General features: G+C 37.9%; 2 protein-coding genes and 1 long non-coding RNA gene across 3 annotated transcripts in view; 2 read left to right on the top strand and 1 right to left on the bottom strand.

Moving 5' to 3' along the window:
* SELENOP (selenoprotein P) overlaps positions 1–1,467 on the top strand; it is a 9,419-nt gene extending 7,952 nt beyond the window's left edge. Inside the window, 3 exon segments of the mRNA XM_079915677.1 lie at positions 62–410; positions 413–420; positions 422–1,467. Of these exon segments, the coding sequence (XP_079771803.1) occupies positions 62–410; positions 413–420; positions 422–616 (552 nt within the window). The 3' untranslated portion in view covers positions 617–1,467.
* On the bottom strand, positions 764–25,436 carry CCDC152 (coiled-coil domain containing 152; the record flags this gene model as incomplete). The annotated part of the gene is made up of 8 exons (XM_079915678.1): positions 764–1,761; positions 2,355–2,438; positions 4,240–4,367; positions 8,994–9,096; positions 12,506–12,570; positions 16,651–16,719; positions 23,508–23,613; positions 25,350–25,436. 8 exons carry the CDS (start codon positions 25,434–25,436, stop codon positions 1,612–1,614), a joined length of 792 nt encoding a protein of 263 aa, XP_079771804.1. The 3' UTR covers positions 764–1,611.
* Positions 4,810–25,436, top strand: part of LOC307183326 — a 41,525-nt gene continuing 20,898 nt past the window's right edge. The window contains exons 1-3 of the long non-coding RNA XR_013827444.1: positions 4,810–4,839; positions 6,973–7,092; positions 7,482–7,552. This is a non-coding gene — a long non-coding RNA (uncharacterized lncRNA). The remainder of the gene's footprint in view (positions 4,840–6,972; positions 7,093–7,481; positions 7,553–25,436) is intronic.

Below are 25,436 nucleotides of genomic sequence, written 5' to 3'. Positions count from 1 at the left end.
TTTCACGCATTCCTGCTAAATCTATAAATTTGCTGGTAAGTGATTTATAAATTTATTCCAGACACTGGAATATGAAGACTTCTGTAAAAATGTATCTTTGGCTACTGTGGAAAAAACAACCGAGGCTCCACAGCCCCATCACCATCACCATCACCATCACCATCACCATCACCATCTTGAGAACGGTCATCTTTCAGAGTATCCAAAACCAGAAGCACCAGATAACCCTGAGCATCCCCCTCCTTCAGGTCTTCATCGCCACCATAGGCACAGGGGTCACCAAAGACAGGGTCACTCAGAGAACTGAGATGCATTACAACTTTCTTTTCCACAAAAGAAGCTCTGACGAAGTGGATGCATAAATCAGTTACTCTGAAAATTTCCCAAAGATTCAGAATCAGCTCTGAGTAGCTGATGATGACACTGCCGACATCTGATATTTGAAAAAACAGGGTCTGCAGTCACCTGACAGTGTAAAGACAACCTCCCCTCTTTATGTAGCTGACAGGGCCTTCTGGCGGAGGAGCACGTCACTGAATCTTGACAGTGACGTTTGCCTCCAGCTGCCTGCCACGCAAGTCAGCAGCTCAAGCCTACAGAAGCCAGCACCAAATGAAGCTGAGAGAAGAAGGCAGAAATGTGAAAATGACCTTCAGATTAAACATTTACAATCGGATGTACTGCCTAAGTCAGTCTAGACAATTACAGCTCCAGCATTTTTATAAGCTACCTAATTAATAGTGATCCAAAAATAGGAATTGGATTTGTGTACACATGGAGAAATTGGCTTCCACATTTTAAAATTTAAGTCAAAAAATGTTTACCCCCAACCATATTTTTATTACAGGGCAGCTGAAAGGTGGTTGCAGCATTTGGTTCCTATGTTTTTCTTTTTCTTTCTCCAGCATTCTACTTGCATTCATGAGAACAGAAACATAAACTATGACCTAGGGGTTTCTGTTGGATAGTCGGCAACTTAGAATGGAGGAAGAACAACAAAGACATGTTTTCCATTTTTTTCTTTACTTATTTCTCAAACAATATTATCTTTGTCTTTTTAATCTTACGTTTTTAACAAATTAAACCTTTAAAGAAAGAAGTGATTTCTGTCTTTTCAGATCCAGAAATACTCATACATGAATATTTTGCTATGATTACATTTTAGATATCCATTTATACTTTTTTTACATCCAAGACTCATATCTTGATTTTTACTATCACATATGAATGAAGTCTTTATATCTTGCTTTCTTTGTCTAGCATTGTATCGTACTCTTTAAAATTTAAGATTGCCAGTCTTGAAAGATAGATGGGAAATGATAAAAGAATGTTGTCTATCTCTTGATTGCTTAGAAAGTATTTCCATAGTCAATGATGGTTCAATAGGTAAACTAAGTCCTATAAACCTGAACTTTTTTATGGCTGATACTATTAAGCAAGAATGCAGAACACGATTGGCAAAAGTGTGCACTTGTTTAAATAAACTCAATGAAGTTTAAAGCTGTTTTTTGTTTTCATTGTAATTACTTAGTATGTTATATTGACAATAGAAGTGAATTTTCAATTGCTTTTAAAGAAATTAAATAGCAACTAATGAATTTACTTCCATACTCAAAACCGTCTACGCTTAAAGTAAGAATCTTTGCCAGCAAGTTTAAATTGAGAATCTTTGCTAACAGAGAGGCGTTGCTCTAAATCGTGAATGGTATTACGAAGAACTGCAATCTCCTTGTTCTTTTCTTCTTGAAGATGCTGAAGCTTCTAAAGAGAGCAGAAAAATTTTGTTATTGCTGTTCATAAATAATAAGGTTAAGTACAAGGAACAACAGAACAACAGCAAAAACTATGCTTCTGGTTTAAGTAGAAGTAGGTATTAAAAAAGATACCATATTTTGAAAGGTCTATAATTTTGCTTTTGTGGGATTTAATGGGGTAAAACTGGTACAAGGATACAAAAACACACATTAGCACCATTTGTTTTAGTTTGTTCCATTCTCCCTATATAGCTTGAAATTATAAACCATAAATAAAGGAGTTGAACAAGAAGTAATCTGCTATCTGAGTACCTAAATAACTTCAGAATAGTAAATCAGCCTTAGTTCAAAGTACATTATGGAATTCCTTAGATGGTCCAAAGAGTCAGAGGACTTCTCTAATGTTTTAATTTACTACTAAGATTTACTAGTTTAAATTGAAAGAGACTTATAAAGATTATTAAAAATCTAATATCTTTATTGTGTGATATATTTTAAGGAAAACTGTTAAGTATGTTGTTAGTAAATATAACCTTTATGAAAACACACTAAGAGAATTAATTTTTTTAAGCAACAGCTGTGCAAGAAAAACTCACATACCCTTCTGTAGATACTGTGTGGCAAAACAGTAGAATCTGGATATGATTTTGATTTAGTTTGAACTCTTGCTAGTTTGGCATCAAACTGAATCAAGTTTAAAAAGAAAGTTGAGAACATTTTAGTTAAACAATTAGAAACAAATGTTTCTATAAATATAAGTATAATCCATTGTATCCTTAGACATATAATCTGTAATTCAAGTGTATTCACTGTATAACAGAAGATAGAAAAGTCTTTAAGAAAGAACAAGGAATACCCAAACAAGATTAACCCTGGCTGCATTTTAAAATTACCTGGGGAGATTTTTTAAAGAACCAAATACCTGGACACTACCTTAGAAATTCTGGGGTGGGGTCAGCATCATTTTTTTCTCAAGACATCAGTTGATTCTATCATGGAGGATTAAGAATCTAGTTAATTAGGGTTGAGAATCTAGTTAACTTAAAGATACATAAAAATATTTTCATGTTACTGTGAGTGTACTTTGTAAAGAATATGTAGTATAATCAACAGTCATGGGAGAAAAACATATACCCTTCTGCAGAAACTTTGAGGCTAAATAGTAGAATTTGGATATGATTTTATTGATTTAGTTTGAACTCTTGCTGGTTTGGCATTAAAGTGAATTGGGTTAAAAAAATTCTCATGGGCCATTGTTACAGTCATATTTTTTGCAAAATCTTCCATTATAATTTTTCCTTCAGGTTGAATTTAATGTAGCCTCATTGTGAACTAAGAATAAACTCTGTGAGATTGTGTTCTGGTTTGGGGAGAGAAATGGATTATAGTTATAATGAAGATAAATAGCAAAGAGTTCTGTATATCAAACAAAGAGTTCTGTATATCAAACTTGGGCTAGACCAGTGACAGAGCCAGGATGGTAAACAAAATGCACATTCCCAATCAGTGGATTAGAAGTTGATGGCCAATCTTGAAACACAGTCTATTTTATATCAGATGGCCATCCATCCCTCACTGTGGTTTGTGGGTACACTTGACCAGAAGGCAGGAACAGCATCAAAGGGCCTCGAAAGTCAACATCAGTCCCCTTTTGCTCAATAATTATAGAATCTTCAACACTGTATCTCACCAAGCACCTCAGGATACCAAACTTTAAAGAACATGAAAACTAGGTTATCTTAACTAAGTAGGTGAATTCTAACAACGTAAGGTAAAGTGGGAGTCAAGCTGAGGGAAGAATGATGGAAAGGGAGATTAGAAGGATCTAGACAAAAATGTAAAGGGCAAATATATTGTCAAAATATCAATGTCTTTGAGATTCTGACATCTAATTAAACAACCAACTGAGAAGGCTTTTGACCCAAGAACCAGAACCTCAGCCTTTGAGATGCCCTATTTAAAGTCCCTTTAAAAAAATCTGGTTTGTCTGCCTCTATATTTCTACATATTTATTGGGAACAAATTAGTCTCTTTTTATTTTAAATAAAGAAAAAGAAATTTCCAGTTAGTTCACCAGGGTTCCACAATTTCTGCTGAGGAGAGAGTAATGTTTAGGATTAGAAACACTCTCCCCACAGCTGGAATGGTAGTCCTAGAAAGGCTGCATAGACTCAGCTGTAAAATGCAGGTAATATGAGTTATCTGTCTCTGCTGTCAGAGGAAAATACCCTCTCTGGAAACCAGGACCTTTTGAATGACTGAAGAGTCCCACCTTGAGGCCAAGTGCTGAAAGGCAGTGTAGCTAACAGTTGTACTGTACCAGGTTTAAGCATTGCATGTGATGGATGAAGAATGAGCATGTGTGAAGCCCTCTCACAGGGTTGTTTCTAATCCTGAAATTTATCTCACTCTGATGACAAATAACCAAAGTATGGCCTAGACTAAGGGATGCATCCTCAAATCTAGCAGAGCCTTAAACACTTACCTCTAGCTGTAGTTTGATTATTTCACTTTGTTTTTCCTTTTCTTGAGTTCTTAACTTTGCATTTAACTCTGAGATTTCCACCTCCTTTTTCTCTATCAGTTCTTTATTCTTTTCTTCACTTAATTCAACTGCATAAAAACATAAATTCATCTTAACATTTCAAAAATCTTAAAAGATTTTTTTTGAATTTTAAACAATCTACAAGAAAGTGGAATTTATTAATAAAAACATGTATTTTAGAAACTGTTTACATGCAGGGTAGCTTTTATATATTTTTAACAAGCCCCTGAAAAATGCTTGCGACGCAAAGGTTGCCCATTGAATGCTTTTGAATGAATAATTTGTACTCTTAAATATCTAGAGAATAATATTCTCTAAATGCCTAGAGAATAAATAGGAGATTTAATGGTTAAAGAGGGACACATCCTGGGTTCCTAGTTATAGAAGGCCTCAAATTACAGGATGACTCTAGAACTACATCAGCTTTTTCTGGCTCCCTCACCATTTCCCTTCATAAGCATTTTGTCCAATAAATTTCTTTGACTGTCTACTCCCATCTTGTCAGCTCCTTGGAGGACCTGAGCTAGCACAAGAAAACAGGTATGATGGGGCACTTACTGCTTTGTAAGAAACGAGGAAGCCATCATTAGTGGTATATGGAGTACTGGTAGTTCCTAGTACACAACGGGGGTCTGATTGCTGAAGATTTTACCAGAAGTAATCTGGGGGAAATGTCCTGGTGGAGGTGAATGCCTTGCAGGTGTAATAGTTCAGGCATTTGAAAGATAGAGGGAAACAATGCCCACAAAGACAGTAGAGTTGGAGAGTTACTGCTAAATTAAATTGACATCCTACTGAGGGATAATGAGAAACAGCTGTTAACAAGAATTTAACGATTTAAAGAATAGGTGTGGCTAATTATTAGAGAAATGCAAATCATAACTACAATGAGCTATCACCTCACACTGGTTAGAATGAGCATCATCAGAAAATCTACAAATAAATGCTGGAGAGGGTGTGGAGAAAAGTGAACCCTCTTGCACTGTTGGTGGGAATGTAAATTGATACAGCCACTATGGAGAACAGTATAGAGGGTCCTAAAACACTAAAATAGAACTACCATATGACCCAGCAATCCCACTACTGGGCATATACCCAGAGAAAACCATAATTCAAAAAGACACATGCACCCCAGTGTTCATTGCAGCACTATTTACAATAGCCAGGTCATGGAAGCAACCTAAATGCCCACTGACAGACAAATGGATAGAGAAGATGTGGTACATATATACAATGGTATATTACTCAGTCATAAAAAGGAATGAAATTGGGGCATTTGCAGAGACGTGGATGGATCTAGAGACTGTCTAGAGTAAAGAGTAAAGTAAGTCAGAAAGAGAAAAACAGGGCTTCCCTGGTGGCACAGTGGTTGAGAGTCTGCCTGCCGATGCAGGGGACACGGGTTCGTGCCCCGGTCCCGGAAGATCCCACATGCCACAGAGCAGCTGGGCCCGTGAGCCATGGCCGCTGAGCCTGCACGTCCAGAGCCTGTGCTCCACAACGGGAGAGGCCACAACAGTGAGAGGCCCGTGTACCGCAAAAAAAAAAAAAAGAAAAAAAGAAAGAGAAAAACAAATATCGTATATTAATGCATATATGTGGAATCTAGAAAAATGGTACAGATGAATGGGTTTGCAAGGCAGAAATAGAGACACATGTAAAGAACAAACGTATGGACACCAAGGCGGGGGGATGGTGGTGGTGGGATGAATTGGGAGATTGGGATTGACATATATACACTAATATGTATAAAATAGGTAACTAATAAGAACCTGCTGTATAAAAAAAATAAAACTCAAAAAAAAAAAAAAAAGAGAAAAGGAAAACAAAACAAAAAGAATAGGTGTGAGAGCCAGAGGGACTCTTTGGTAGCTTACAAACAGACTCTCACCAACTCTAGTGGAAGAGCAGGTAGAGCTGAGCAACAGAAAATCTAATCATTAAAGTTGCAGAACTCCAGAGATGTTGAAATGTTCAGCCAAAACAGGTCTGCTATGCTAAATCAGGGTCCTAGTTGGGAACACCTAAGATCCTGAAAAATAGGACAGGAACATCTGGATAAACACCTGTGAGGATGCTGGCTGTGACAACTCCCCTAAATGCTCGGAAATTGCAGACCTACTTTTTCCTGTTAAGAACTAGCACTAACCTAGCTGATGAAAGATGCTGCAGAGGCTCCTCTCAGAAGATGCCCTTCCCTCCTCTTTTGGCTGCTAGGCCAATAACTAGGGTTAAAGTGCAGTATAACCTGGTTGGGGGAGTGCTGGGGCTGATAAGGGGGGAAAGTGATTATACCCCAGAGAGCCGCAAGAATTAGCTAGGTTGTATTGGAAAGAGCCATGTGAATACCCTTGAGAACAGACTTTGAGGGTGCTGGATAGAAGAAGACTGAAAGTAAGACTAGGTAAGCAAGAATTCATTGACTTGAAGATATATACTCTTTAGGGACAGGGGACATAATACCCTAGCAAGGACCTAGGATATGGGACAAACTCTGTTAGAGTAGCCTTAGACCTCTAGGGAAAGCCCTGGCCAAAGCTGAGTGAAGTGGGAATACCTGAGATGCCCTGGCAGATAGTAGAGAAAGGCATAAAGAGGCTCTCGAAAGTTGGCATGCTTGAGTGGATATGTTATGTGAGGCAAGATAACTCAGCAAAAGATCATGTTCCTTAGGAGGGCCCAGAAGACACACTATTAACCAAGACCACAAGGAATGTGCTGGTGAGAGAAAAACCAGCACCACCAAGAAGTTCAATGGTTGCTCTCATCTGCAAACTTGGGCTGACAGAAGAGGTGGGTATAAAGTTGGGCTCATTAATATCTATGCGGATGGTGTCCCCCCTCCCCCACCAAGCTGTAGAAGCCAGATGATGGTGCTTAACTGCCAAAACCCAGGAGGCCACAATTATCATAATGAGCAGGAAGGTCAGAGAGCGGCCAAAGGGGCGTGATTTTCGACAGTTGTAGAGTTAGTTAATAGATGAGCAGCCAAGCTGCTTAACACCTAGTACAAAAGAATCCAAGTGGAGGAACAGGAGGCTGAGGGTACATGCCCCAGTTAAAAATTATTATCCTTTGCTCGGTTCCCCAGTCTGAACCACGTTTTTGGTCTAGAACCCGCTGGCTGAAAAGACAGGGTTAGGTCCCTAGGAGGAAGAACATTTCAACAATCCCTCTTGTAGGTTTCTCCTGAGGAAGAAACATCCACAAGAACCATGGAGAACCTGCTACCTGAACTCCTATGGAGAAGTAGGTATGTGTAGTATAAGGAGGGGACAGTTGTGGCCATGAAAATGCATCTTTCAGATCTCCAGCTTCAGGGAACATAATTGGCTCATTGTCTTCATGACCATGTTTATGCTGAGCTCATGATTCCCAAGAGCTGCTCCTAGCCAGTGACTGAACTTGGCAGGGACACTAAGGCAGACTTGTTCCTGAGAGTTGCTGAACTTGGTTGATGGGCAAATTTGGCCCAACTTTGCTGAAACTTTCTTATAAGTGTGTCACAGTCTAAGACTTCTGCCCAACACACCTTCCTTTCTTCTCTTCTTCACAGAGGTTAGACCTGTATCATAAACCCACGGCTAACCCCGTCTCCCCCAGTTCCCTCCCTATCTACCCTCACAAATGTTTGCCTTAACAAACCTCTTGAATGTCTAATTCTGTCTAGGCATCTGCTTCTCAGAGAACCCAAAGAAACTGCAAAACTCTTTTCTAAAATGACTATAATTTTGTAGTCCCACTAGTAATGTATGAGGGCTCCAATAGCTCCACATCCTCACCAACACTTGGTATTGATAGTTTTATAGAAGATTTTAGCAGGTCTAAAAGGTGCAATGTGGTATCTCATTGTGGTTTTAATTTGCATTTCCCTACTAACCAATTATGTTGAGTGTGTTTTCATGTGCTTACTTTTCATCCGTATTTCTCTGGGGAAGTGTCCAAATATTTTACCCATTTCCTTACTGGGTTGTTTGACTTCTTACTGAGTTATAAGAGTTCTTCATAGATTTTGGACATAAGTCCTTTATCAGCTATGCATTTGTAAGTATTATCTCCCTGTCTGTGGCCTGTCTTTTCATTTTCTTAACAGTGTTGAAGGACAGAAGTTAATAGTTTTGAAGAAGTTCAATTTAGAACTTTTTTCCTTTATTTTTTGTACTTTTTGTTTCTTTCTGAGAAATTGTGGCTAACTCAGGGTCACAAAGGTTATCTTCTATGCTTTCTTCTACTTGTCTTATAGATGTAGGTTTACATTCAGACTTATCATACATTCCAAGTTAATTTTTGCATATGGTGTGCATCTAGGCTCATTAAGAAAGTTTTTAATACCTTTATGAAACCAGTTAACTCTCAACATAATTTCATGAGACTTTGCTGAAGGAAGAATATTTCATTAGTGAAATTATATTCAATATGCTGAGTATATAAATATCAAAGTTAACTATACATTTTATATTAATTTTACAATGATATTAACTATTTCACATTAAATAATGTTAAGTGCAAACTCCATGAGTCCAATTTCTAAGTGTTATAATTTATATCACATAAATATATATAAAGGAACAAAAACTAAATTCAAATGTGTCAAGGCAATGTTTATTCAGAATACTGGCAATTACTGAAAAAGTTTATATATCTGTGTAAATTGTTTTATGGTATCTTAGAATTCAGTAAATTTTAAAACTTACCTTTTTTCTGCATATCTTGATAAAGTTTTGTTATTTCTGTCTTATGTCCCTCCTCTTTGATTTTCATTTCACTCATAAGTTTGGCAATACTATTCTTATATTCCTAAAGATTAAAATATACATTCATCCTTCAATTTGAGTATGTGTAGACAACTTTTGATTAATTAGAAAGATGAAATTTTCAGTTTATATTAATTTTTGGTATATAATCATATCTAGAGGGGAAAGATATTGTTCATTGTTTGAATGCTAAGCTTTGAGAAGGACCAATTTCTGGTCCAAGTAGATAGAGACCATCTAGAGACAATGATTTTTTTTTTTTAATTTATTTATTTATGGCTGTGTTGGGTCTTCGTTTCTGTGTGAGGGCTTTCTCTAGTTGTGGCAAGCGGGGGCCACTCTTCATCGCGGTGCGTGGGCCTCTCACTATCGCGGCCTCTCTTGTTGCGGTGCGCAGGCTCCAGACATGCAGTCTCAGTAGTTGTGGCGCACGGGCTTAGTTGCTCCGCGGCATGTGGGATCTTCCCAGATCAGGGCTCGAACCCGTGTGCCCTGCATCGGCAGGCAGACTCTCAACCACAGCGCCACCGGGGAAGCCCCCTCACCCCGCCCCTTTTTTTTTTTTCGGTACGCGGGCCTCTCACTGTTGTGGCCTCTCCCGTTGCAGAGCACAGGCTCTGGACGCGCAGGCTCAGCGGCCATGGCTCACGGGCCCAGCCGCTCCGCGGCATGTGGGATCTTCCCAGACTGGGGCACGAACCCGTGTCCCCTGCATCGGCAGGCGGACTCTCAACCACTGCGCTACCAGGGAAGCCCTAGAGACAATGATTTTTTATCTTTGCCTCTGAATTCTCATCACTATATTCAGAGCATATCATAGATGCTCAAAATATTTTGTTTAATTGTATGAATAAATGCCATGACAGCATTAAAATATGTCAAAAAAGCGTCAAAGCTATATTTTAAAGCCAACTTTAGGCACTGTTTGATGGTCTGTGCGCTTACCCTAATGTAGGATGAATCCCTTTGAATGTGGGCTGAATTTCTGTTTCTGAAAATTATATAAACATTCCTAATTCCCAGAAGGAGGTTAAGCATTACCTATGGTAAGGGTTACTTTTATGGGGAGGCTAAAGAAGGATGAATTTGGGGTTTGCGAAGTGCTCAACAGCCTCCTGAGGTTAGTTTCTTAGGTTGTTGAAGCATAGAAGTGATTTATTATGCTAATACGGAGAGTGGCATTGAGAGAGGTGTTGAGAGAGAAATCCTCCAAAGATAAAATTTACAATTTTTCCAGAGGTATGTTTCTACATAGAGAAACCACTTACAGGCAGGAGAAAAGGAAAGCAGGAAGAATAAAAGTGAGGTGGGATAGTAAGAAAGAGACAACGATCAAGGCAAGAGGCCCAGAAAAATCTCTAAACACCATAAAAGCAGGGACTTTGTTTTTACTCACTGTTGTATTCCTAACTCCTAGTGTATATCCCTTGATATATATTTTTTGAATGAATGAGAGTGCAAATAAGAATTAAGTCAGAGGTTCTTAGCCTAGACCCAGTGAATAGCTCCTCTAGATTATCAAAAATTCAAGGGGATATAGTCAGGAGTCCTACTTGGGCTATGTTTTTTTGCCAGGCAACTTGCAGGAATGGCTGAACATATCCAACCATTGCCTTTGATTAAAGCTGGGCAGGTGACTAAAGGGGTGAATCTCATAAACTGCTATTTTTCCTATGTTTGTATCTAGATTTCTAGATGGGCAACTATAGAGTGCCTTTCATAAACTTCTCCTGACTCAGATGGTTGCATTAAGCAGTTGCTGCCCTGGGAAACCACAAGAGACAAATCTATGTATCTTTTCCCCATTGACTTTGCCACCTGAAATGTTTCCATTAATTCGGTAAGACCCAGGATTTTCACTGCAGCCTTGAGGCATAAGCCTATCCTAAATGTCTGGGCTGGGGCCAGGCTGTATCTAATTAGGTTCTTCTCCCCTAGTTTAGCCTGTGCCAGCCCCAAGGAGTCCAATCCTTTTTTCTTTTTAAGAGGACAAAGTTCCAACAAGTTATTCTTGGTTGCCTTCTTTTCATTTGCTTTCTGGGAACTTTAAATTCCAAGGGACAGCTTCTGGTTATATTTTTGTTCTTATAAAACTTAATAATTCTTAACATATTCCATAAATATGGCCGTTAAGTAACTCCTAAGTTTGTTTCTAGGGAGTGGTTCTCCATATGTTTTAGATGTGCCTGGAGGGTTAGTACTAGAGAATTTTCATTGGATTGAGGTGATCTTTAGTTTGCTTTGGACAGAGATTAATAAGTTCAGAATCTTGGATCATGGCATTTTCTCTGTAATTCCCATCCCTCTGAAAATTCATAGTATTCTAGATAAAGCAGTATTCTATGACTTGACATTTTAGCAGAGAAAAGAGGCAAAAATTTTCCTCCTTTCATTCTGTCCCAGTTACACCCTGACTTCACATTTATTGTTGAACTCTAGAGGCAAGATATGAAAATGATGGAAAAATAAAGGCAACAGGGGAAAGGAAAAATAAAGGATGGGATATAATCCAGAGATATTTAAATTATTTCAAAATTGGTGATGAGAAGCTAAATTTTCCAAGAGCACAGTCGGATGCCATTCATTACTCCTGAGTATTACCCAGAAGCCCTGGAAGGGTTACAGAATTAGCCTGTATTTCTTCAAAGGCTCCTCAAGTGAAGAACCAGATTGAAATAGAGATGATCCTTCAAGTTGAAGTTCTAAGCTGGATACAGATCCAAGTTGAGTTTTGGAAATCTTAGGTCTGCCAGAGTTTGACATGTTGGCTCTTAGGAGATGAGAAAAAATTAGCATAATAAACTTCCCACAGGGCAGAGGGGTGGGAGCTTACATTTACTGAGGACCTTTTATGTTCTAGGTACTGTGTTTTATGTTCTATAATTGCCATCATGGCACTGCTCTTATAGGAGAGAAGAAAACATAGCAGAGGGTATGTTGGCCCTTGGGAGAAAATTAATTGGTGATCCACATAAAATGCTGTCTTCATTTAGATGGTACAATAAAATTGCAATAAATTACTCAAATCATAAATATTGAACACATTCACTTTATTATAAAAAAGTTTTAAAGTGCTAATTGAGTATATTCTATAGTAAAAAGTCTGGCACTCCCATATATATTTACTCTAAAAATTTTGGCTGTCTTTTTTTTTTTTTGGCGGTACACGGTCCTCTCACTGTTGTGGCCTCTCCCGTTGCGAAGCACAGGCTCCGGACACGCAGGCTCAGCGGCCATGGCCCACGGGCCCAGCTGCTCCGCGGCATGTGGGATCTTCCCAGACCGGGGCAAGAACCCGAGTCCCCTGCATCGGCAGGCAGACTCTCAACCACTGCGCCACCAGGGAAGCCCTTGGCTGTCTTTATTAATGAAAAAAACTACTTTATTTTTTCTAATTTGGGAAGACAATGCTCCACAGGGATCTGATTGAATATGAAGACACACAAACTCACCTGTTCATGAGTTTTTAACTTTTCTTTCATAAGATCAGCATTTCTTTTTAGTTGTTCATTTTCACCTGTGTAAAAAACATCAGTGAATATCCTAATATATAGAACTTTTAAATTAATATGGGAATATGTTTAACATTTCAAGTTTCCATTCATGTATGTATTCAACACATGCATACAGCATCAACTACACACCAGGCTCTGTGCATGACATTGGGAATGTTGAAACAAAAAAATTATTTCTCCTCAAAGAACTTACAGCCTAGTGGTGAGACAGATGTGTAAATAGTTATGATATGCTATGATAATTGCTCTGTAATGGCAGTGTGTCTGAAATATGGCGGGGAGCTGTGGAAGAAAAGCTTAGGTCAGCTTGAAGTCAGGAAAGGATTTGTAGAAGAGGAACCACTTGAGCTGAGACTTAAATGATAAGTTGGAGGAATGTGTTCCAGATACAGAAAACTGCACAGAAGACTTTGGGCTTGAGTGAATATAGCACATTTGGGAAAATTACAATTCAAATACAGTATTGTTGGAATGTAAATTTTAAGGAGAATGTGTTAAATAGGTTGGAGATGTAGCCTAATAGGAGGTAGACATATTCTATATGAATAACTTTGAATTTTATTTTATAGGTTACAGAATCATCAAAGAATTTTGAACAGTGAAGTGAAATGATTAGTTACATGTTAAAAAGATTATCCGGCAGTGCAGAGGATGAATGGGGGTGGGGGTTGACCCCAGAGGAATGGATATCAGTAACAAGTGATCAAGTAAGAAATAACAGGAGCCTAAATTAGGTCACTGGCAGTAGGAGACAAAAGGAAAATAAAGATAACTATTTAGATGATAGAATTAACAGGAGACTTAGTGACCGATTGGATAACAGAGGCAAAAGAGAAAAGGGAATGTTTGCCTTCTAGTTTTCTGATTTGAGTGGTTGAAAATTGTTCATTGGTTTGGGAAAAATTAAAAGGGGAAGCTTTTTAGGAGTGAAGTGATGAATCTAGATCTTTACCACACCAAATTTGAAATGCTTGAGGTATCCAGAAGAATATTTCTTGTAGGCTGAGAAACATTTAGAGGTGGCCAAAGGAAGACTATCCTATAAAGAAGACTAAGAAGAAATGTCCAGAGACGCAGGTGAGGGTGTTACTAAGAAAAGAGAGTTTAAGGGGGTTATAATCAATGGCAATAAATGCAGTAAAAAGATAAAATGAAAGAACTTTGAATCTGAAAACTTTGGGAGATGTTCAATTGTTCTAAGTTGAAGACTAGGTGAAGGTAAGGAAATGGAGAGAGTGAGTGCAGACTATTCCCTTGAGATTCGATTGTAAAAGGAAAGAGTGAGGGTAATTGGAGGGAATAAACCCAAAGTCAAGAAAACTTTGTCTTGTTTGTTGAAAAGGTGGGAGAGATCTGAGTTGTTTAAGTGCTGAGAAGAATGGCCAATAGAAAGAGGGAAATGAAAGAGAGAAAAGAAGAGACAACTGAAGATGCAATATCCCAGAAGAGAGAGGTGAAGAGAGATGAAAGTTAAACCCATGCAGAGAAATAAACTTTGGATAAGAAGAAGGATTTTCTTTTTTCTAAGCTAATGAGGAAGGAAGGAAGGATATGCCTGTGTATGAATACATTGGAGGAAGTGCAGTGGGAAGCAGGGGAGGTAGCTGACAGGAAATGAGGTAGTTTATACCTGACAGCTTTCATTTTTTTCTGTGATATAGAAAGTAAAGTAGGTTGAAAGAGAAACATTTAAAGTTGGGGGCTTAAAGGATGAAAATTTAAAAAGCCAAGATAAATTAAGGGTATAAGTGATACTGGGACTCAAAAATTAAAAGGAGTCTGCAGTGTATGATTTTTCACCAATAGCCTTCAGTAGTCTGCAGTGTATGATTTTTCACCAATAACCTTCAGTAGCTGTAGCAATGTAAGTAAAACAGTGTATGGTTGGATTGATCTGTATTTGAGGATTAGTATAGTTTGTATTGCAGAATGGGTGAGGGAAACAAAACTACTGTCAAAAGAGAAGATGAGTGATATCCTAAGCTAGAAAGAAAGGGAGGTTTTAGCTTTCAGCAACATTATTAAGAACCACAGTTGTATTTATATAATGCCTTTCCATGTAAAACTTAAATAAGAAAAAATGAAATTAATTAAAATGTAGTTTTGCATCTTTAATTTGTCCTACTGTTTCACACCTATCATAATTGACATTTTTTGTATATAACCAAAATGTTTCTCTTGATGAAGGATGATGGAGAAGGAGTGGTGCTTCACAGTTTTCTGTATTCACTCTTGTTAACCTCTAGGTGTTTTTAGGAAAATCAGATATACTTAGATCAGGAAAGAGCCAATCCTGGTATAGTGCGTGGTGAGAGTTCAAAATAGAGTCAGGATCTCTACCTGAGCCAGACATTAAAGGTGTTCAGAGCTAAAATTAGGCCACAAGTAGGATTGGAGCCAGGACTGGAACTGGGAATCAGTATGAGATAGAGGTCAGGACTTGAGTTCAGTGCCCAACTGGGATCAGTGACAGGACTGAATGAGACATTAGACCTGGATAACAATAATTCCAAGTTCTGTATTATCCACACTCTGTCATATTCACAAAGTAACTTGCTGGGATATTGATTGGGATCACTTTGAATCTATAGAACAAGTTGGAAAGAACTGACATCTCGACAATATTGAATCTTCCTTTCCATGAACATGGACTTTCTCTTTATTTATTTAGTTCTTCTTTGACTTACTGTATCAAAGTTTTGTAGTTTTTCTTATATATATCTTATACATATTTTGTTAGATTTATACCTAAGTATTTCATTTTGGGAGGTGCTAATGTAAATAGTATCGTGTTTTATTTTTAATTTTTAATTTAAAACAATTTATTTATTTTTGGCTGTGTTGGGTCTTCGTTGCTGTGTGTGTGGGCTTTCTCTAGTTGCGGCGAGCGGGGGCTGCTCTTCGTTGTGGTGTGCGGGCTTCTCATTGCGGTGGCTTCTCTTGTTGCAGAGCATGGACTCTAGGTGCGCAGGTTTCAGTAGTTGTGGCTCAGAGCCTCTAGAGCACAGGCTCAGTAGTTGCAGTGCATGGGCTTAGTTGCTCCGTGGTATGTGGGGTCTTTCCAGACCAGGGCTTGAACCCATGTCCCCTGCACTGGCAGGCGGATTCTTAACCACTGCACCACCAGGGAAGCCCCAAATACTGTGTTTTAAATTTCAAATTCCACTTGTTCATTGCTAGTATATAGGAAAACAATTGACCTTTGTATATTAATCTTGTATAGCTCAACCTTGCTGTAATCACTTAGTTCTAGAAGGTTTTTTTTTTGATGAATATTTTAGACTTTCCATGTAGATAATGATGTTATTTTTAATTTTTTTGCGGTACGTGGGCCTCTCACTACTGTGGCCTCTCCCGTTGCGGAGCACAGGCTCCGGATGCGCAGGCTCAGCGGCCATGGCTCACAGGCCCAGCCGCTCTGTGGCATGTGGGATCTTCCTGGACTGGGGCACGAACCTGTGTCCCCTGTATCGGCAGGCGGACTCCCAACCACTGCGCCATCAGGGAAGCCCCCCCATGACTCTTCCTGATTTATGGTTTTCTCAGGGTATATGCCCAGTAGTGGGATTGCTGGGTCGTATGGTAGTTCTGTTTTTAGTTTTTTAAGGAACCTCCATACTGTTCTCCATAGTGGCTGTATCAATTTACATTCCCACCAACAGTGTAAGAGTGTTCCCTTTTCTCCACACCCTCTCCAGCATTTATTGTTTGTAGATTTTTTGATGATGGCCACTCTGATCATGTGTGAGGTGATACCTCGTAGTTTTGATTTGCAATTTCTCTAATGATTAGTGATGTTGAGCATTTTTTTCATGTGTTTGTTGGCAATCTGTGTATCTTCTTTGGAGAAATGTCTTTTTAGGTCTTCTGCCCATTTTCGGATTGGGTTGTTTATTTTTTTGATATTGAGCTGCACGAGCTGCTTGTAAATTTTGGAGATTAATCCTTTGTCAGTTGCTTCATTTGCAAATATTTCCTCCCATTCTGAGGGTTGTCTTTTCGTTTTGTTTATGAAAACTCTATTCTTAAAGGTGCTTAAATATATCTTATTTTTTTAGATTTTACTTTTTTTTCTAACTTACCTTTCAAATTATGTTGATATTCAATGGTCTGTTGTAGCCCTTTTATCATATTATGAAGAGTAGCACATTCTAAAACATAAAAGATAAATTTATTTGAATATTATTTGCTTTCATTTTGGAATTATTATCTCAAAGTTGAGACACTTAAAATAATATTTAATTGACAATTATGAGACCTAATAAAGCAACCAGATATCTCAAAATAAATTATATAATAAATACCTTTTAATCGCTCTTTAAGCACTCTTTAAGTCTAATGCACTCCAGGATTTAGTAATGAGTTTTCTAAGGCACGATAAACCCAGTATGTAGGGATTCCCCACCATGTGACTTAGCAACATCTGCCCTAGAAGTAAGGCACATTTGGACATGTCTGGAGAACTATGAGGTGTGTATCCAAGTGAATTTTCCATAAAAGAACATTCTAAGGAAAGAGAGTCAAGGAACATTAAGTTCTGTTAGAAAATAGAGCTGATGAGAAGGTGTCATTTGGGAGAAAATAATGCTTTTCTTCCTCACTGTTCTCTAACCTGTCCTCTTCGCCTGAGTCCTCGAGCAAGGGAGTAGCAATAAAAGTAAAAACTCAATGTGCTGAGTTACAAGGCATCAGCAACTTTGGTGCCAATGTCTTCTTGCATAATGGGAGATGGAACCTCCTTTGCAAGCATTAGTGCCCTGACATGTGCATATAAGCTTTCAGTATACCCTTGGTTATCACCAGCAACAGCTGATGGTAGCAACAGTGGTGGAAACTTCTGTAACTTTAATCAGTCCACTTGGCTGTAAGCTCCAGGATAGCGGGGACTATTTTCTTTTTTACTATTTCTCCTTAGTACTTAGAACAGTTGTGGTCCATAATAGTCTCTCCATAAATATTTGTTAAGTGATTGATTGATTGACAGGCAATATCATAGTAAGAAAGGAATAAGTGGAGAAACTGTGGTGTGAAAATAATATTGTATTGATATTCAAAGTGCTTTGCAAATATTAAATCATTTAACCCTCTTAACCCTATGACATTGGTCCTAGTATTTGCCTCATTTTACATATGAGGAAATTGATACGCAGAAGTTTAGCAAATTATCCAAAGTTATAAATAGTAGATGGTAGAGCTACAACATCAACTCCAGCAGTCCAGCACCAAAGTCAATGATTCTAACTACTTTACTACCACCAAGAAGACCAGCGCAAGACCACTTCTTCAGAGTAATTTGAGTAGGTGGGAGGCCCTGGAAAGGGGGCAAGAACAGAGCCAGAGACAGACTCTGTGATAATTATTGCTATCACATTTTTACTATAAATTTGAGAAACCCAGGTTGTACTAGTTTAAGTTTATAATTATACTAGCTAAATATATAATGATGAAAACTTCATAAAGAATAACAATATTTTTAAAAAGAAAGATTGGGGCAATTTCATTCTTATGTGCTTGGCTTAACAGCTAATAAATATGGAACCTTATGCTCTTTCTTTTTGTTTTAGAGGCCCACGGCCGATATTCAGGCACTATGCATTAGTGTGACACACTGACTAGTTTCCATTTTAGTTGGGTATCTGTTTTGATGGTTAAATATTAAATACCACATTTGTGTCTAACAATAAAAATTGTCTAGGTATAATAAAGTACTATTATTGAATGTTTACCCTGCCAGGCATTACACTAAGTACATTATAAACATCATAATCAGTATTCCATCTGATACTGAGAAGTTGGTATAATTATTGTGATTTTGCAAAGGGAGGAAGTCACCCATAGATGTCTGGTTACTTAACAAAGATTCCACAGTATATGGAAGGTCTAGTTTTGAACATAGGTTTTTCGCATTTCAAATCCTGTGCTCTTAATTCAGTACTTCCTCAGGAATTGTAGGATATGCTGATGAAACCATGAAATTTGGAATCAGAGGAACCAGATTAGAGTTTTCTTTACTTTGTAGCTATGACACTCTGGGTAAGCTCCTATTCTCATATATTGGACTGTTCTGACAAACAAATGAAAAAATATACTTTCTAAATTCACTCACAAATATTCAACATTGTGATTGTTGTTGTTACTATTTCTCTCCTCTGTGTCCCATAACAATTTGTATATATTGCTTTTCTCCATTGTTCACATTACATTTTAGTTATTTGTGGTTTCTCCCACTAGATAGTGAACTCTTTCAGGTAAAGATATTTATTTTGATATTCCTTGCTTCTAAAGTGATAACTATTTCATAGGTATTCAATAGTTTTTGTATTTATTAACTAACTGAAAGAACCAGTACTGTGAGGGGAGAATTCAAAACTTCACCTTTCAGTTAGAGGTCTTGCACTCAGTCTCCATGTACTTTTTTCAACTACACTAATAGAAATGAAAGTATTTTGTAGAAGTTAAAATCTTTATGCAAGTATAAGGTTCTACTCCTCCCCAGTTCGCCTCTACCTTCCCCACCACCAGCTCAGACAAAGTTCCCACCATCATCCATTTTTTTTCTCTTGCTGTTTCTCAGTAATAGAATGATGGTTAAGTGACAACTGACATTACCTACTTCATGTATGGTACTGTATTAGCTGCTACAATTAGAAATGGAGGCATAGATCCTGCCATCACTTGTCTTTGTGCCTTTAAAAGCATGAATCCAGCATTTATGAAATATGGTACCTCAGTAATCAGCAAATTGAAAACAGAGCCCTGAAACTGAAAGTATACTGAATGTTCCCAAAATGTGTATTTTCAAATTTAGAACACAAGGTGGCTCTCTCAACACACCTTTTTTTTTTTTTAAAAAAAAACAAAGGAAACTGGCTCAATAAGGAATTCTTCAAAAGGTATCAATAGAATACCATTCATTATTTTAGAATAATAGCTTTTAATTCTCTTTGCAAATCTTTACCTGCATTATCATTTCTGTTGGACTTTACAGTGTAATTTGAAGTATACTATCCTATCCAATTCTTAAAAACTAGAGCTCAGAATATTAAGCTACTGCTTATACTGTATAATTTAGTAAATCAGTGATTATTTTGAGGTCACATTTAGGCTCTATCATTAACAAGCAATTTGGGCATTAATATCTATTTCATAAAGCAGTTGTAAATATTAAATACAATTATGTATGGAAAGGTTTTTTTTTTAATAGGATATGATCCTCAATATCAATATTATACCATCTTGAGCTGGCAAAGACATTGTTTATCTGGTATCAAGTGAAGAAAATAAAATATCAAGATATCATTCTTTATTGTTGAACAAGTCCAATCATTATATGTAGTTTGTTCTTCCTCTCTAAGTGAATTAGTACACATTTTGCTTTCTAAGATATCATTCTCACTTGTTCTTTCACTTCTACTGCATATTATTCAGCAAAAAGGCCATTAGATTTAGAATAAGTATAACTGGATTTTAAAGAAGTATTTGATTATGTTTTTCAAGTAATACATACACATGAAACACAAGTTTAGTGAAAAGTGACCATCTCGCCAATCTCTGCCCCAAAACTAACCAGTTTCCTTCCCATCAAAGCAAGCACTGTTACCGGGCCATTGTTTAGCTTTACAGATATATACAAACATATAGGGGAGAGGGTGTTTGTGTGTGCATTAAGATATATTTTTATAAAAATGATAATATACTGTTGTGTACATTGTTGTTTTCATTTACTATATGTGGGAGATTATGTTATATCATATAAAGGTAGTTCATTTTTTTATCAGTTACATAGTATTTCGTTAAATAAACATACCATAATTTATTTAACCAGATATCCACTGGTAGATGTCACTCTTGGAAAGGCTTTCTCAGTTCTTAAAAACATAAGAACAAAACCCCCTATATTCTCTTCTAGTTTTTTTTTTTTGTGGCTTCATTTTTTGACCTTTAATTACCTTTATTTTTTAGAACAGTTTTAGATGTACAGAAAAATTGGGAAGATATTACAGAGAGTTGCCAAATATTCTATACCTGGTTTCCCCTATTATTAACATCTTACTTTAGTACAGTATATTTGCTATAATTAATGAACCAATGTTGATACACTATTATTAACTAAAATCTATGCTTTATTCTGATTTTCTTAATTTTTACCTAATGTCCTTTTTCTGTTCTACGATTCCATCCACAATACCACATTACATTTATTTATTTATTTATTTATTTATTTATTTATTTATTTATTTATTTATTTATTTATTTTGCCGTACACGGGCCTCTCACTGTTGCGGCCTCTCCCATTGCGGAGCACAGGCTCCGGAGGCGCAGGCTCAGCGGCCATGGCACAAGGGCCCAGCCGCTCTGCGGCATGTGGGATCCTCCCGGACTGGGGCACGAACATGTGTTCCCCGGCATCGGCAGGCGGACTCTCAACCACTGCACCACCAGGGAAGCCCCACATTACATTTAGATGTCATGTCTTCCTTGGGTCCTCTTTGCTGTGATAGATTCTCAGAGTTTTCTTGTTTTTGATGACCTTAACAGTTTTGCAGAGTACTGGCCAGGTATTTTGTAGCATGTCCCTCTATGTGAATCTGTCTGATGCTTATCTCATGATTCGATGAGGTTATGGGGGGGAAGAACATAGAGGTAGAGTGCCATCTTCATCACATCATAGCAAAGGTATATACTATCAACATTACACCACGTTGACCTTGATTACTTGCCTTAGGTCGTGTATGTCAGATTTTTCCACTATATAGTTACTCTCCACCACCTCCTTTTCCATTCTGTATGTTTCCCTATAGCGAAGAAAGTCACTATACACAGCCCACACCTGATGAGTGGGGTGTTATGATATACTTCCTTGAGGCCAAGTCACTTACATAAGTTATTTGGAATTCTGCAGAGATTTATCTCTTCATCCCCATTTATTTATTTATTTAATCATTTATTTTTATCAGTATGTACTCGTGGATATTTATTATATACTTTGAGTTATAATCCAATACTACTTTATCTATTTTGTTGCTCAAATCATTCCAGCTTTGGTCATTGAGAACTTTTTCACCTGGGTCCTTTATCCCTTTAACATACCCCTATCATTGTGGAGTTTTTATTTTCTTTTGGAGCACTTTCTTATTTTCTGGTACTACAAGATGCTTTAGACTCATCTTATATATTTCTTGCCCCAGTCTTAGAATCAACCATTTCTTCAAGGAGCCCTGGTTCCTTTTATTATAAGACGGTATTAGAAACCAAGATCTTGGTGCTAGGTTCGTTTGTTCCTACTGATTTTATGCCCTCTCAGTTGACGTAGTGAGGAATTATATGTATACAGCTTCTTCTTTTTTCTTTTTCTGATGCCCAGCTCTTTATTAGTAAGGACCCTCGGTCTGGCAAAGGGAAGGCTGGGATGGACAGGACTAGCACCTGTCTAGGGGGATCTTCCTGGTTATCAGGTGGCTTCTGCACCCAGGTGTAGAGGAAATACCTTATGGACGAGACCCCCCCCACGGGGCACCACTGTGACTGGCAAGCAGCAGAGGTAGGAGGGGAGCCCTAGGCACAGCTGGGCTCCTGGGACAGCAGGGCTTCCATGCTGGGCACAGACGCATCTTTGGGGAACTTCTCTAACTTCCAGGCAACAGCGTTGCAGCACACAGAGCCCAGGTGATGAACTTGGACTCTGTTGAAAACAGCGGTTGTCAGCGGGCTAGGGCAAGGCCTTCCACAGGAAGACGTAAAGCAGGTGCATCTGTGTGCCATTCATCACACACTTCTGGAAAAGCGTGACCATCTCTGATGAGCTTGAGGGAATTCAGGCTCTCTTGGTACTTGGTGTTCTCCTGATGCCTGGAACTGGTTGCATGGGAAGCCCAGCACTACCAGGCCTGGGGCAAAGTTGCCACTGCAGCTGGTTCATCTGAGTGCAGTCTCAGACCTTTGTGCCCCAGAGAAATGCCGCTTTCTCAATGAGTAGCACTGTGCCAGGCTGGGTGCCCAGGCTCCCAGGCTCCCTGAGGGCTGATGGGTGTACAGAGAAGGTGTAGGGCAAGGAGAGGCAGTGTGGATGGCGGCTGCTGGGAGCTCAGTTGAGCGCATGGCGTGGACGTCCAAGAAGTGAGAGGAGAGCTTCAGACTAGGACAGCCCATTTTAACACTAAAATTTTTGACCCATCTCACATTTCTTCTGGTGTAATTGTGAGGCAGGAATTCAACTGTACTTTTTCCATGTGTTTGAAGACCTGGACTGAGCCTTGGATTTGCCATTTCTTTTTTTTTAAGATTTTTTAATGTAGAGCATTTTTTAAAAAGTCTCTTGAATTTGTTACAATATTGCTTCTGTTTTATGTTTTTGGTTTTTTGGCTGCGAGGCATGTGGGATCTTAGCTCCCCGACCAGGGATTGAACCTGCACCCCCTGCGTTGGAAGGCGAAGTCTTAACCACTGTACCGCCAAATCCAGGGAAGTCCCTGGATTAGCCATTTCTTAGCTGACTGGACTCAGACAGATTACCTTCTTTTTTTTTTTTTTTTTTGCGGTACGCGGGCCTCTCACTGTTGTGGCCTCTCCCCTTGCGGAGCACAGGCTCTGGACGCGCAGGCTCAGCAGCCATGGCTCATGGGCCCAGCCGCTCCGCAGCATGTGGGATCCTCCCGGACTGGGGCACGAACCCGCATCCCCTGCATCGGCAGGCAGACTCTCAACCACTGCGCCACCAGGGAAGCCCCAGATTACCTTCTTTTGTTCATGTTTCTTCATTACCAAGGTGGAATAGTAATACCAGTCCTATCTGTCTTTCAGGTTTATATTAAGGATAAAATGAAATGATAGTCTGGAAAGTTCTATGTGAATTTAAAATATTTTACAAATGTAAAATCACTGTTACAGCAAAAAGCACACTCATTAGAATTACTATTTCTATAGGCAGCAGAGAACTAACCTTCTTTAATTGCGACCTCCTTTGTTTGCATTGCTTTCAATAAACAGTTAGCTTTTTCCAACTGCATATCCAGTATATTGTTCTTTCCACTGTTTTCTATCATCCTCTATAGAAGAAACAGAATACATATTACCACTAAATCAATGCTGCTCTTTTGATTTTTTACCTAAAGATATGAAGACTAATGAAAATACAAACCATTTAATACCTGAGAGTCTAATAATTAAGCCTGGCATATATTCTTGAATAAGCCAACTTTCTAATTTATCTTTAATTTAAAGAGTAAGATGATAAAAAGTTAAAACAGATGAACACTTATGAAAAGTTATAAAAAGTAAAAATATGATCTAATTTGAACCTCCTTCTTTCCAACTATTCAACCTCCAGTCCTTCGATTAACAATTCCTTATAAATATTTCCAAAATATTTTGTGACTATACAACTATAGGAAAGGGTCGTATTTACTCTGTTCTGTACCTTGGATGTTCCACTTAGTACTGTTTTCTTGGAGATGATGTCACATAAGCACATAAAGGTCTGCCTCATTCTTTTTAACAGCTGCATTGTTTCATTCATGAATATAATTTATTTAAATAGTTCCCTACTGAGGAAGATTTGTGCTGTTCCCACTTTTTGCTATTATAGACAATGAATAAATATTCTTCAACATATCTCTTTGATATCTTTGTGAATAGTGAAATAGCTGCCATGTATCCTTCAAGCACCTTCAAAAATCATCAATTCATGACCTGTCCTGTATCATCTATACCTTTACCCAATCCTAGTCTCACCACTTTTGAATTTATCTCAAAGCAACTCCTTGACATTATATTGTTCCATCCATAAATATTATCATTTATATGCATCTCTAAGAGATGACTCAAAAATACAAGCACAGTACCATTATAACATCAAAAAATGAACAATATTTCTTATTTAAAATTTAAATAAGAATTCTTAAATGTCTAAGAATATAAGAGCTAATTCCAAATTAATCTTCAAATACTTTGTACAAATTCTTCTCCCACCAAAGTGCTTATTTCCTTCTCTTTCTCTCTTACTTTGGTCAGAATCACTTGGTTAAGAAAACCCAGGTTCATCGTTGAAAAAAAAGCTCATGTTATCTCAAAATACCCACTGTCACGAAAATTCTTGCATTATGGCAATACTAAATTGTACAGAGGAAAACAAGGAATAGAGAAGGATGATAAGAAAAGGAGAGAAAATAGAAGTAGGTATTATTCCCGCTCCTATTCCTGTTTCACAAATCCACCTCCCAAGTCTTTAATTTATCCATCTACATTTCTCAACAGCTATTCCTACTCCTCTCCCAGACACAGGAGGAGAGAAAGAGCCTAATATATACTTGTGGGTATGGTCTACCATGTAATTTGTCCAGAGCTGGGGAGGGGGACTTTAAACAAGTCTGCTTTTAGGCAAAAGAGAAGAAAAAGGGAACAAATAAAATAGGAAAGACTAAAAAATTAAGAGTCATAATGGCAAGAGATTGAGGATTGAGTCTATTCAATTCTTACTAAACCATTCTTGAATTTATGGACATCCTGGGTACTTACACATGTATTTCCCCTTTAAGTTTAGCAAAAGTGTATCAATTATTAATTCCCTTGCCCCCCAAACATGTTGATGTATTAGTATAAATGAGCCAAAACCACGTTTTAAATACAGATTTTTAAAATGAGAGAGAGGGGCTTAGCAAAATGCATTTCCATTATTTTTACCTTGCTTATATTTTGTACATTTTTTTTCTTCCCAACTCCCTCCATTGGCAAAATCTGTTCCACTTTTCCTTATATTCTACAACTGTTTGATATCATTACATACCTTTTCTATCTGTGAGAAGTCATTTATAAGTTTGTCAATATTCACATTGCTAATCTTTTTCATACATCCTTCACTGCTTTGATTCAT

Source organism: Stenella coeruleoalba (genome assembly GCF_951394435.1).
Source record: "Stenella coeruleoalba genome assembly, chromosome: 3".
NCBI classification, from domain to species: domain Eukaryota; kingdom Metazoa; phylum Chordata; class Mammalia; order Artiodactyla; family Delphinidae; genus Stenella; species Stenella coeruleoalba.
Note: the sequence above shows the minus strand (reverse complement) of the source record. Positions and strands in the feature narration are given on the sequence as shown.